The sequence below is a fragment of the Apus apus genome, chromosome 5 (genome assembly GCF_020740795.1).
Source record: "Apus apus isolate bApuApu2 chromosome 5, bApuApu2.pri.cur, whole genome shotgun sequence".
In the NCBI taxonomy this organism is placed as follows: Eukaryota; Metazoa; Chordata; class Aves; order Apodiformes; family Apodidae; genus Apus; species Apus apus.
In genome coordinates, this window is record NC_067286.1 from 30,255,607 (window position 1) to 30,270,438 (window position 14,832).

General features: G+C 42.3%; 1 protein-coding gene across 8 annotated transcripts in view; it reads right to left on the reverse strand.

Annotated features, from left to right (window-relative positions):
- The window catches only part of SUSD6 (sushi domain containing 6), a 98,499-nt gene that overhangs the window by 49,107 nt on the left and 34,560 nt on the right, over window positions 1-14,832 (reverse strand). For all 8 annotated transcript variants that reach the window (XM_051621845.1, XM_051621846.1, XM_051621847.1 and 5 more), the window contains exon 3: window positions 1,682-1,870. In XM_051621845.1, the coding sequence (XP_051477805.1) occupies window positions 1,682-1,802 (121 nt within the window). In that variant the 5' untranslated portion in view covers window positions 1,803-1,870. The remainder of the gene's footprint in view (window positions 1-1,681; window positions 1,871-14,832) is intronic.

Here is a 14,832-nt window from a genome sequence, read left to right on the forward strand (position 1 = left end):
ACTATAAGCCTATTTAGCTGATGATCAGCTGGTTTCAGGTCCTGAAGCAAAAGGAACACAGAAACAGAAATAATTCAGAACCACTCTTGGGTATTCTGACATGCTTAACTAGTGCATTTCTTGATGTGACAGGATGCCTCAACAATGCTACTAGAAAGGCTTGCCAGTATTGTGGCTGCCTTTCCCCATCCAGCAGCCCAGTGCAGCACAAGGCATTTGCATACTGATTACAGACTCAATTGAAGATGTTGCAGTGTGTAATGGGAGTTTCAGATGGGGATGGCGTGCTCCAGCCCCAGGCTGGGAGGCATATCTGACAGGCCTACATCTGAAATGAGGCAGTGACATTATCATCAATAACAGCAAGACTGGAAAAAACAAGGACAGACCGGATGCAAAAAGATTTTGTTCCTTTCCCACTCTCACTATCTGTTGTTGCCAATTTCTCATGCTCTCCTGTGTGTCCCCTCACCCCTTTCTACCTTCAAAGCCAAAAACAGGTCAGGAAGACACACAAGTCTGGGGTATCTGATTTCAGCTGCCTCTCCCTTCCAACTTGAAGAGCCAGAAATATTAAAAGGAGATCAATCCCTCCTCCAGCAGATTCCAGTACCAGTAGACTTTTCCCTACAGGATGACCTTGACTTTGAGTGCATCTGGCAATTAACATTTATTCTGCTCTACCACACAGATGCCAACTCAAGCTTCACTGGTACTGAGGAGTGTGGTCATGGGATAGTTTCAGGTGCCATATGACAAGTAAAGAACTGGGGTTTGGTTTTTAAAGGCAAGTTATTGTTCTACATTGCAACAGCAGCTGATGTCAAATCTACTACATGCCTTTTTGGGACTAATCTACTTTGAAGTTCTGTGGAAGAGCACACAAAGTTACTCTTTCCATGCCATTTATGATCAGGCATCTCTATACAAACAAATACTACATCACAGCTGGTCTGAGAGAAAAGACATATTTCAGAGTATACTGGGTAAACAACTTCACATCATGTACCACTTACTGTGAGTATCCAGTATATTTTCTTCTTTCACTTATTTTTAAAAGGACAATCCCCTAATTTCTGCTGACATTTTAAATGCACCCATTGCACTGCTATTTACATTATTCACAACACCTGTCCATCAGATAAACATCAAGAAGTTAGAAAGGGGAAAGGGAAAAACTTGAGCTGTTAAGAGGATCTACTTAGAGGGGTGCGGTTAGCAGGTGCTAAGGTGTAAGAAGATAGCACACAAGGATACAATGAACAGATTCATCAGCTGTGGAAAGCTGAAGACAGTCCGTGCTTCCAAAACTACTTCAAGTGAGCACTAACTACAGGGTATAGTGTCTACACAAGAATCTCCCTCAACCAAAATGTTATCCATGCTCTTGAGACAGTCCAAGTGCCCCCAGCTGCAGTGAAGGGATGAGAATGGAGGGGGGAAAAGGTTGGGAGAATCAAAATGACAGGGTAAAGGACAAGCACTTATTTACTAATATGCAAGACTCATTCAGTTCAGACACTGTCCTCTGTTCAACAAGTAGTGATGGAACTGTTCCTGTGAGTAATGAATGATGTGTATAAATAGATCAGTCATCACCAGCTTTCCCATAAAAACCTAAGGCAACTTCTATATTTGCACATCTCGTCCTCCCTGCAGCACATGCAAAGGTTTCACTTACCTGTGGCCTGTGCTTCCAAGATAAATGTACCAAAGGTAACTAGCAGAATAAATAATCCATGGCTAGTCAAGGCAAGAGACGATCCTGTGTTGTTCTTTGGTGCTACCATTCCATGGCACATCTTTTACCCACTGCAGTTTCTTTTTAAAAAATTCCCGTAAAATCTGGTTGATCAGGAGCACCTTGGGTCTACAAAAAAAAAAAGACAAAGAAAGAAATAGTGTTGAGTCAAACACCTACAACACCTGGGAAGGGAAGGAATATGAGAAGTTCAGAAACAAACAAGAGTGACCTTTTGCATGTTCTAGCCTTGAGGACTCTTACCAAGTATCCACAATTCAAAACGTAACATGAACAGAAAAGGCAATCTTCCACACAGGAATACTAAAAGGAGAAACATTATAAAGAGAAAAGAACTTTTCACACACCCTAATATTTCAGGTGTGAAGACTGCCTAGCTTACAATTACTTTTAGCTTTTCCTTTCAAGACAACCCCAGAGGATATAGCATCTCAAGAATTTGTTTCAAAATAACGCCAAGCGAGTCAGCCTACCTACACCCCCACTACCTTTCAGCAGGTCTCCAAGACACACGAGACTGTAGTAGAAAGCTAGGATAAATAAATCAAATGCTTCTTCAGCCAGCTGGAGAGGCACAGCAAACCTGACAGCCAGCCAGCAGGCAGGCAAACACACACTTGTGAGGAAGAATGTAAAACAGCTTGCAGTCCTCAGGTATAATGTTCTGACAGGGCAGAGTGCAGCAATTAAAACTGCAGGATGTGACACTGCTCATACCTGAGGACTGAGGGATTCAGCCATAGCCTATCAATTGCTGTCATGGCAAAAACAGACTCATACATAATCATGCAAAGCCCAGTTGGGAAATCAAGAAAGCACGAAGTTGAGCCCCTATTTTTATTGAAGGAAAAAGATCCAGGAGAATACATATCCCACCAAACTACTATGGTTTTAACCTTCAAGACCTCCAATGGTAACTTTGAACCTGGATGAGTAACAATGTCATGTGTAACGCCAATGCTCATGAAAGAAAGTTGGGACTAAAAACCTAGGTGTACTGGTTTTACAAAGGAGAAAACTGACATAAAGACAACTGTGTGAGCGGTGGAGTACAGAAAACCCCCACAAAAATAAAAAACACCTAAACAAAAAACACATGGAGACACATATCAACGCTTCTATCATGCTATTCCTTACACAAGCATCTAAAGCTCTCGTGGAATAAAAAAATTGCAGAAATTAATGTTTCTTTATATTTGACCACAGGAATATTTTTTATTTTGAGGGAAACCCCTTTCAGCCACAATTTCTTCAGTTACATGGATATTCACGACGAAGGAGTATTTATTTTTTTTGGTCAAGTTTCCCATGCAAAGTCAAAACTGCTGGATAACTCTAAACCAAGTCGAGAGGTGCAGAGGTGGGTATCATACTCCTTCGCACCCTGTGAGAATAGAATGGAGACCTGGGTTAGTGCTCCTACTACTAGGGAAGTTGGTGTGACTTTCAGACTTTTACGTACTTCTGAGATGAAGTCAACACGCCAGTGCTGATCACAGAACCACAGACTCAAACAGTCACAACTCAAATTTCCTATTACTCAGGCAAAAAAGAGGCTGCATTATAGGAGGGGATATGTAAATTTGTCATTAAACCTGGAAGTCATCCTAGTGAAAAGAGGTTTTCCATAGTTACATGTCACTGCTTTGCTCATATTTACTTCACAAAAGGCATATCTTTAAAATTTTGATCTTTCAAGTCAGTTAGTCTATACCAAAGAAGACTTCCCTCTTTGCATACACCTCCGCCTTGAAATGTCATTTCAAGATCTTAAATGTCCCTTCCAGCCTTAACCACTTTATGATTCTTTGATGATATTTAAACTGCCATGAGGCAAGTCTGGAGCTGATGCTACAATAAACTCTATGTCTGCCCCTTTTGTTTCTCGCTTCATTGGAGGGGGAGGGAGATAAGTGAAGCTATCCCAACTCAACTCTGTAGCACAGCCTATAGATTTCTCATGTCTCTCTAGGCCAAGGAGCCACTGCTTTGTTCACCAAACTCCACCATGTAGAAAGGAGCAGGGATAGTGCCACTCACCTGCTAGAATTCCTTCAACAACAATTAGACCATGGAAATAAAAAAATACATGTCTGTGAAGAAAGTCGAGCCAGCTAGTCTGTACATCTGCCCCTTCCTCTCAAGTCAGGTGTCCTGCATCCATTTAAATTTAATATACAATTGAAAGAAGCCAGCATCTGCCCTAAACTCCGGCTGCCAGCTGGCTGCTTTCTTCTACAAGTCACTGCTTAACACTGAATTACAGCTCTGACAAAGCAATGCCCATGTTTAGCCCTTCTGATTAGATCAAGACAGGCCTGTCCTCCCCATTCCAATTTAATGAAGCTTCATTAGCATAACAAACTCTGCAAGTCTTGCCAAGGTATCTTTTAAAGGTAGCCTTCCCTGCCCTTGGAGCAGTGTTTGCCAGGTGACATATCAGTGGCCAGGAGAGTTAGGGAAGAGGTCAATGCAATTATCACTGAATCTGCTGAGCCACCTGAGGTGTGCTGCCTTGGACCAGAGGTGTTTCCTCTCTCAAAGATCACATGGGGAAGCCAGCAGTCCAATTCTGGTCTCTGAACAACAACAAAGTTAGAGATACCTAAAACAAGCCTATCTTCTGGGGGGATCAATTATTGCTTATCTGCGATTCACTAACAGATTGCTTCAAAGCACAGAGCTTTCCTCTCCTGTCCTCTAAAGTCAGGCACAGCTTCCCCATCCCTTTTCAGCTACCAAGTCATTTGGTCCCAGGTTATCAGGGATCCTGTCAAGAGGCAGAGGCTGCCCCTCAAGCAATGCTGTAAATTGCTGCTGCTATGCCTGCAGTAACATCCCACTAACTGATTTAGTTCAGTGCAGGATTTGAAGGAAACATAGGCAGCAAAACCATTTAGTGGAAGATAGCATCAATAAACTCCTCAGAATTGTTGGGACACAATGAGCACAGGTAATGCCTCCAAAGATCCTCCCTCAGGCTTCAGTTACAAAACTTGTTCCTAGCCTTGACTTTTCCTTGGCAAAATTAGAAGATGAAAGAGATTCTGGCTAGATAAGAAGGTATCCTTTCTTCCCAGAGGGGAGCTGGTAGTTGGGAAGCTATTTAGACAAGACATTCAATTCTCTGGAAGTTGACTGTTGTTTTAGCACATTCCTTATAACTACAGCTCAGGGGGAAGCAGCTTTCATAACAACTCTTCAGGCCTCCACCTCCAAAAGTTAACTGGAGTGCACTGTAGAGCGCACACCTTTGTCAGAGACAATCTCAGGGAGATAGCTTAACAATTCATGGGTTCATGTGAATCAAAACGATTCCCTGTTTACACACAACATTAAGGAACAGGCTGCTTTCTTTAATGGATCCTGGAAACAATGAGGCAGAAGCTGCCAGTAGCAGGAGTACACGAGCAAGGACAGTTCAGGCTCGTTTCACATGCCACAGCCTAGGCTGAAGGGTTATGGGAGGATTAAGTTTAAACAGAGATGTTTTCAAAGATAACATTTAGTATAGCCAGCAGTTTTTATGAATACAGTTAAGGAGGGGAGGAGAGATTCTGCTCTGTTAACAGTCCATCAAAAGCTCTATTGACTAATTTTTTTTTTCTTTATTTTTAATGTGGACTTTTAAAAACACCTACTAAATACAGAAAAGAAAAACCATCCTCTATGGCCACAAAGTCAATACCCACATACCCTCTTAGTAAATGCTATAAACAAGGGAAAAAGTCCTCTACTCCCCAGACTACAGCCAACCCGAGCTCTTTCTTTTCGTGAAGTCTTGTCAACAAGCAATCTTCCCAGCGGTGCTTCAGCATGTGCATGGCCAGCCCTACTTGCACAACCAGCAGCAGTTTGCATCTACACAAACTCCCTGAAGCAGGCATCAGCTTGCACTGAAACCAGGCAGGCCAGACTTTCTGCTCACTTTTAAACCACAATCAGCTGTTTCCAAAGATGATGCACTCGCATATGGCACGAGCTTTTTCTAAGATAAGCTGTGTGGGGACCTCTGCCATTTATCTTCTAGACCTTCAGAAGCTGCCAACTCATATCCCTTGAACCAAGATCCCTTTGCAAGTACACATTATTTTCCCAGGATTATGACTAATTTTCTGATTTTTTCCCCATTTTGTCACAGCAGGATTCATAGGTCTTTGTGGAAAAGCGTTCTTTGGAAAGTCATATGCTCAGGACATGAAGGAGAACCAGGTTTGGGTAGTTCTGTTGCACCAAGGACATATGGTATCAGGGACAGGGATGGGACAGTCTGAGGCTGTCCAGCTGTTCAAGATGTCTGGCACAACTATGTCCTGTGTCACTGTTGCTGGAAAATAAGTCTTTTCAACCTGAATTCTTCACCATTTGTTTAGGGAAGTGCTCAGTATGTTTGGAATGCTACTGGCTTGCTTTTAAATACCATACTTGAAACTTACCAAAAGAAAATAAGCTATTCTCATGAACATCAGAAATCTGGTTTAGACAGTTTCCTCTTCACAGAGTAATACTCAAAAATTGTTTGCCATCTCTTGAATGCATACAGCAACAAACTTGGGAGGGGGATGAGTGACAGGTGTGCACAGTGTACCTTTTGAAAGGCTAAGCACAAGGACTATTCTTGCCTCATGGTCATGCTGCAGGTGGAACCTAATGTGAGCACTGTGCTTCAGAGGATTTAACCTTCACTTCTTAGTTGCTGGGTTTGTTGTATATTTATCTTGTCTGCTTTCAATGAGTATTCAAGCTTCAAAACAGGAAGTATTCATCTCAGCTGCTTAGTAAGAAAAATTACAGAAAAATGAAGTGCAGGTGCCAGCAGAAAAAAGAAATCCCTAATTCTACTTTCTTCTGCAGCTAAACCAGTTTAATTGAAAGCTTTTAGAAACAGAATACTATTTTAAACAATTTGGGATAACTTCACAGTTCAATTTAACTGTTCAGTTAAACTAGACACAAAGGAGGAGCCAAAATATTCAAAGTTATCTGCAGGCACTTCAGAAAAAACTTAATCATCTGACTTTTCAGCACAGCCAACTCTCAGTTATCCTGGGTAACTGGAAAAGGTGGAAGACTAAGAGAGGAAATACAAAAAAACAAGCTATGCAACATTTCACCCCACCCCTGCACAGAGTAACCAGATGATTTAGAACATGTGTGTCTGGTAGCATCATTTTACACTTTCATCTTTGAATTATAAAAAGGTAGGCTTATGCATAGCACAGGCAGAGCATAAAGCAGAGGGTAGAACTGCACATATTCCCTGGATCACTAAGGCAGACTGAGCTGCTTATTCCAAACTTTGGAGTTGGCATACATTCTCTTCTGCAAACCAAGATTTGATGGCAACCTACAGCAGGACCTCAGTTGTTGGGTTTCTTTCCGCATTCCCCAACAGGGTTTGGCCTATGACCTGCAAATTCATCTATTTCCTTCACTGAAATACCTTGGTTTAGCTTTCACCTGGTCTCTCTCAAAGGTTTCTAAAAAGCCTGCATGATTGTTGGCAATGCAAAATTCCCATTTTCAAGAGGGAGTTTGCTCAGAACAAAAAACTTACCAAATAGGCTAAATTCTTAAGTTCCATTTTAATCTCTGATAAACCACATGAGCCTAACCCTCCAGAGTCCCACTAAGGTATAGCTTTAAGTCAGGAAACTTGATTTTTCACTATGGAATAATGAGTCCCTTACTTACAACTCAGAAAGTCCCACCAACATTCCTACCTAAACCTCCAAGATTGGCCAATTTGCATACCTCATTCTCCAGCCTCCTCCTCCATCCTTCCTATCACAATCTAAAGTCCTGTTTTCATCTAGACCATGCTTATGCACCCCTCCCTTGCTTGCCTCCTTATCTTGCTTGACATTGCCCAAGAAGTCATCCTGAGGTTAGCCAGGCATATTCTTCTGTGGACTAAAGGCAGGGACCACTTCCTTCCTCCATCTATTTCCCTTCCATACTAGCAGTTGGGTGCAAGCCTTTGTATATGAGCTTCTTCCCTGCTGCCGCCCAAAGAGAAACACACTGCAGGCTCAAATATATTTCTGGGTGAACCAAAGAAGGTGCAGCTTCAACAATTCCATTAGAGGTAAGGAACAGACCTTTCAAGGTATGCAAAGAAGAGGTCAAGAGAGAAAAAGTGGTATTCAGTACCCTTCACTGCTCATTGCACGACAGAAAAACTGAAGGCAGTTGTGGATTAACCCCAGATGGTTTACTATTCTTTAGCCCAGTGTGAAAAGCAGGGCAATTTTTAAGCAGAACAAGGACTGTAGCACACTGCTGCAGCTCAGAACACCTTGCTTGCCACCTTCCTCTGTTCCTAATTATCCAGTCAATGAAAATGAACAAGAGGCCTAGAGCCTCTAAGAAACACTTGTGCACACCCAAGAAGCACCAGAAAGGAGACAACACCTCAGATCCCAACCCTTGACACACAAGAATTTTTCATGCAGTATCCCCTTGAGAACCACAAGACACATGTGAGTGTTTTGAAGACATTTTGCATGGAGAATTAATTAATTTGGTGTAAGTCAGTCAAATAACGGGCTCCTAGACACCTCAAAGAATATCAGAGCAAGCATATTTTCACTGCACATTTTAGAAGTCTATTGCTGCATCATTGTCAGCCATAGTTCACAGATTTGCATCTCCTGTCCGAAATGCCATGCTATATTAAAGATTAAAGAACCAATCAAGCAGCCATTCTGGTCTTCTGTATCTATGCACTGCAGGAGTAAACTTCCCTTCCGAGGAAAACACCAGAGTAGACCCCCCAAAAATATACTTCACTTCAGGACTGACTGCATCAAACACCCAACTGCAGAGGACAAACTTAGCAAGGTACTCCAATACACCAACACATATGGCCTTTCAGCCATAAAATGTTTTCTGTTCAATTAACTTGCTTTCCCATCCTGAGACGCAGAAAACATCACAGCAGAGCTTGCTCTAGGACCTGGTTTCATTCCTGTAAATATCACTCCCATACTTTCTTAGAAAGAGACAAGGTCTCAATTCTCAGTCTTGTGAAAAACATTCCTCTTATCCAAGTACTTTGGTGGTCAAGCCAGGTCTGACAAAATCACAGAAGATTTGAATTTTATGACTGAAAACATAATTCAATTTTCCTTGCCTTGATAAGTCTGAGAGAAAGCTCTAGATATCATTAGCTTCCCAAGTTTTAGTAAGTTTCCTTGAAAGTCACAGAATTTCACTGGAAACTTTTTCTGTTTTACTGGGGAGGAGGAAGATAAGAGATCAAAATCCAATTGCCCTTCCAAATACAGAGGAAGCTAGTTATGAGCTGGCTGTGAACTTCCAGGGACGGGTAGGCTGGGAAAGGAAAGCCATGGAGGGGCAGAGAAGAGAGTTAGGTTAATGCACAAAGCTCCACTGTATGGCAGATTACAAAAATGCTTTTAGTGCCACCAGTGAATGGAGAGACCAGTCATTAAAAAAATAATCTGCTTTAAGGGATTTTGGGTTTGGTTGTTTTTTTTTTTTAAAGCATATTGGCATCTGTAGGAGAAAAGAAAGAGTCCAGGGGAGAGTGGAGAATATATATCATATAAAATCTTCCCCAGTTTGGGGGATTTTGTTGGGTTTTGTTTGTTTTGTTTTGCTTTTTGTTGTTTTTTTTTGGGGGGGTCAGGGCAGTTTGGTTTTTTGTTGTTTTGGTTTTGGGGTTTTTTACATGTCTTTATTTGGAAACGCATTCCCTTTGGAAACTATTGTTTCAGCATTTTTTTCCCCAACTGCACTACATCAGGAAGGCTAGGTTTCATGCTTTCAGCTTTAATCAGTACAACAGCACATTTACAGAGGACCATATGCACAAAATGTTCCAGAATGCTTTCCAAAAATAATAAGTCCTAAAAAAGAAAGCTCACAGTAAACTGAAATGGCATCAGGGAAGGAGAATAAAGAAAAGCCATGCAAAGGCAGAACCTCTCAAAACCACATACAAACCTAAAGATTTACTTTGACTAAGAACAGGGTTCTTGAAGCAGCATTGGGTTGGTAAGGTCACTTGTGTATCCAGGATGCTTTTCCAATTTATGCAGTTGTGTTAATCTGTTTCAGGAACGCACCACAAGGGCCATGAACAGTAGAAGCTTATTTTATAATCCCTGACTACTAGAATGTGCTTCTACCCATCCTTACCACTTGTTGTGCTTTCATTTCAACTGCTGTGGCTAAAAACATCAGTCTATGCATACAGCTGCAATACCACTGGGCAGCACAGCCATTTGAAGGAGACATCCACTTGGGAAATCTTTTTCCTACTGAAGAACTCTATAAATAAACTGCAGTGAATCAGTCTGACATTTAAATAAGGAAATATACTAGAAGATGGAGGCACTCTTAAGTTTATTCCTACCAGCACAGCTGTGCCACACAACTCAAGTTTAGAAGCTGCCATCCCAGATATGAAAACATGCCCTTATCCACTTCTAAGGAATGATGATGACAACTGCTATGCGGTGTTTATTATTTGTATCACAGTTTATAGAGAAATTTCTCTGCAATAGACATGTTGTAATATCAGAAGCTTCTAGACTAATAAAGTCTCCATGTTTGGATTCAGCACAAAGGTCTTTTCAAAGATAAACAAACAAAAAAATCTGAGAAATAAAACTGTCCTCTGAAAACTTAACCTTCCAACAGTCTAGTATTATTGATGAAGCCAAGAAAGTTAAAGAGCACAGTTTTGAATTCTGGTTCTGACTTTAAGACTGCATTTGGGACTCTAACACAGTAGAACTGCTTCAACAGATCTTAATAAGGAGGGGAAAAAAAGGCCTTCAAAACATCTCAGCACTGTGGCTGAGATTTTTGTCTATTTCCCCTTAATTTTCTTCTTCAGTAGCAGCAGAGTCATTAGAGGTTTCCTATTGTTCTTCCTATTTAGGATGCACTGTGCTAATGCCACAGATGCACACGCACTGCCACAAACCCTCTCTGTGTCAGAGGGATCACTCCACAGAGCCCAGCCACATCACTCTTGCCAGCACACAACTGAAAAAGGAAAATTCAAGTCTTGCATCACTGCGTAAACCCCTTGGAACAAAGGCCACAGGGCAACCAGCACAAGGCCTGCACACAGACCTGCTCTCCCACAGTCCAGGGCGGTTGCAGAAGGTGGCCTGGGAGGACTCCCCAGCTGGGGGCACCCTCCCCAGCAGCAGCCACACCAGCATCCAGCCCAATACTCTACCTGGCTTTCAGGATCTAGGCAAGGTGCCATCAATTATCTCAAAAATCAATATTAAAGGGCTGAGAGAAGTGGGGGTGGGAAACAGGAGTCCTAACAGCTTCCCTAAATCCCTCTCTCAATGACCCCTTCACAGACAGCACGCATCACTATGCAGAAGACTCCTACAAGCCTTCTCTCTCTGTTGAGGCTTCACTCAATAGGTTATGCTTAATTTGATCTTCTAACAAGGGATCAGTTGTAATTATATTCTGATTTGAGCAGCACAAGCTAGAAGCATCAAGCCAGAGAGGCACTCCAAGAAGGACTGCTGTTTGTTGCATGTCATTGGAGGACACACACATGCACCACGAGGAGACCAAGTGCTCCAAAGTGGAATCCCCATGACGTGTCCCTTTCTAATACAGTGGCAAACTGGCTTCCTGAGACTTATAACCACCATTCAAAGGTTAGGCATCAATCATTATCACCATTAAAATCAGTAGGAGTCCACAGAATAAAACCTATCCTAAATAAAACCTTTAATCTGCATCTCAGTAGGAGGTCAATGTGAAGGTTCAACTTCTCCCTTCCTTGGTTCAGTGACACTTAAACTTCCCAAAGCACACCTATTAGTGAAGCTGTATTTTAAAAATCCATATGGATACTGTTCACTAGGACAGGCCAGAGGAGGAAGCCAGGATGCTCTGACCTGCAGCAGATGGAGGAACACACACCCACAGCACCCACCCTGCAAGTGTCACAGGGATCACCATCCCTCAGCTCCCCAAGGAGCAGCCTCTGCCCAGCCACTACCAAACAAACTCAAAAAAAGGGTTAAGCAAAGGGTCTTAAAGCAGCTGAGGAGCACTGCCTGGTAGTAACTGTTCATTAAGCAGCTCTCAGCACCCTGTTTATCCAGCCACAATGGCTCCTCAGCCTTTACTGCCCATAGTCAAGACCGCCCCTTGTACCTCAGCGTTGCCCCTTTGCAGAGCGAGCTGGGGTTCCGGCCTGTCGCTTCACCGTTTGAGCTCTTGCTGGCTTGCAGTGCCACCTTGTCTGAAGGATGACTCCTTGCTCCTGGAGCTGCTGCTCCAACACCCACTTCACAGCTAACTATCCCTTCCACAAGCTTCCATGAAACACAAGCAAGAAGAGGAAAAGAGTACAGAGTCTTCATTTGATTTCTACATTTTTTAACTTCTCCTGTATGCTTATATTAAACATCAACAGGCTGGGCACTTGAACACAAAGAATATCCACACACACTGCTCCAAACACCTCTTCCCCACACAGAAGTGAGAAGTAGAAGATCTTTTCCCATTACCCCTAAAAAAGGGCATTTTAGAGCAGGCACATTTAACTCTTCGCTATCCACAGGGTAGGAAACAACTCTGCCAAGCCACTAGCAGGTAAGTGTGTATCCACTTGTGAAACAGGTCACTCTGCTTTACTTGGGATTTTGATGAGCTTCCAAGCACATTGTGCAAGTAAACTCAAGCCATCAAACTGTCAATATAAAACATTCTAGCACAGAATTCCCAGTGATCTCTACTCAGCCTCATGGGGAAAAATACAGCAATTCCAGCTTCAGCTGCCTTTAAAGGAAGTTGGTTTTTTACCCCCAGACATTTTGCAAATAAATATGAAAGTCCTGTCACAGCCACTAATCCTCAAGCAATTTCCTGTCTCTGGAGACAAGGTTCCTTCAGGGCAAATTGATTGATTAAAGACTATTAGAATTAGTATAAAACAAGCTAGTTTAAAAGCCATCCTCTTCATGTTTTTACCTGTAACATAGTGCTCCAAGCAGCAGCACAAAGACATCAGCCACAAGAGCTTACACGGTAGCCAGATTAATATGCAAAATACACCAAACTGAGATGAAGACTTAAAATTACTTTGAATAGCAGAGGATTTTCATGTTCATTTAATCTATTTTCAGGTGAGTATCTCAAAGGGAATTCATCCAATCCCTTTATTACTGTCCTCTTGAGATTAAATTTGTACTCTCCATTTTGTCAATCTGACATGCAATTCAGTCTTTTGAAAGTCAGCAGTTATCCTCACCCAAGCTGTTCTCCTTTTGCCTCTGCAGTCTAGGATTTGCTGCAAAACAACTTGCTTAAATCCATTTGCTCCACCTTCCAGTGTTAACAATTTCCTTTTCCTCTAAAGCCAAACATTTCAAATAAAAAACAGAGAGAGACAAGTGTTAGCTCCTACAAATGCTAACAGGGGGTGGGGGAAGCAACTGGCCTGATACCAGCATCAGAAACTTCCTCAACTAGTCTCTGGCATCTCTTGAACAGACAGTAAGAAGTGCCAGTAAAGCACCGGAGGAACAGTTAAGAAATTAAGCAACCACTTAAAGGCATGCTTTACAAATAAGAAAACCTGTATGTTGCAGAAAGGTCTAAACATCAACAGATTGGCAACTGTCTCATATGCACAATATGCAGAGCTTCCAGAAACAGTCCCTGCATAGGAACTGACAAAGAATTGTTTTTAAACCAATCTCGCTTCTCTTCACTAAGTGCACAAACAGCTGTTGAAAACAAAACCAAAAACCAACACCAGATGTCATCTGTAGCTTCACCTAGGAAGTTCATGGCAAGACTATTGTGACTGTCATGTACAGCAGCATTATCCAGAGGAGCTGGGGGTCTGTCATTTGCAACTCTCCAGGCTTCCATCAGCACCTTTTAAAAGGCTGCTAACAAGCTTCATTTTGTGTAAAGGCTGGCCTCTCCCTGCTTTTATACACATCCTAGCTCATCTAAAACTGCTTTTCTGGGACAGCTTAACATGACATTTAACAGATGTAAGCAACACTTGGCTCTGGACAACAAACTATCTTCTTTATCTCCCTTTGCACTTCAGGATCTACTCTCCTCAGGAAGCACAGTCACTGTTTCACATGCAGAGGGAAGTGGGGGGAGGACAAAGAGAAGCCTGCATTGTGGAAAATAAACAGCTCCGCTAAGGCTCCACAGGATGCTGTAAGGCAAATTTTGAGGAAACCATCCTCCTTACAGCATACTACAGAGCACAATAGCTATCAGTAGCCTTTTTTTCAACAGCCGGATCCGTTCCCTGGCCTCTAGCAAGTCCTGCAGCTTGCACCTCCCTCTCCAGTCCCTGCTAACCCCCCAACCCCCAAATCGCACTCCTCAGATGCACTTGAGTATAGCTGCTGGAAATCACTGCAAAAGGTGCTTCACACTATGCCAGCAAAGAGAAAGAAATCTCGGTGTAACGCTATTACTATCCCTTTTGAAAGGCAGGACCACCTGCTAGAGAGGACAGAGACCAACAACTTACTCCTGAGAAACCACGGTCAAGTTTAATCTCCTCTGCCAAGCACAGCCATGCTTTATTTACATCAAAGACACCAAAATTCTTCACTAGGTCCTTGTAAAAAAAAAAAAAAACAACACAAAACTGAACAAGCTAATTATATTTTGGCTACACTTGCTATAAAACTGATGTAACAGGGCAGGAGCTTCAGTTCTTCAAAGAAGCATTCCCATTCAGAAATCTTTATTTCTAACCAAAGCAAGCTGTTTGGTTTTGTCACTAGACCAACAGCAAGTTTCAACCTCAGAACTCTGAATCACATAATACAAAAAGTTTCTCTTCGCAAGAGGCAAAGGGTCTCAGGAAGGATACCTCCATAGAATTGACAGGTACAGCCTCAAGACCACCATCATCAAGGGAACACTGAACTATTCCTTGCAAACACTGCAAGTACCCACCAGCAGCAGAGCTGATGGTCTGCAGCATCAAGGGTTGCAAAATGTCCAACCTGGAATTATTGCATTCTTTCTTTTCTGAGGAATTAAGCTTGACCATGGACTTCCTAGCCACA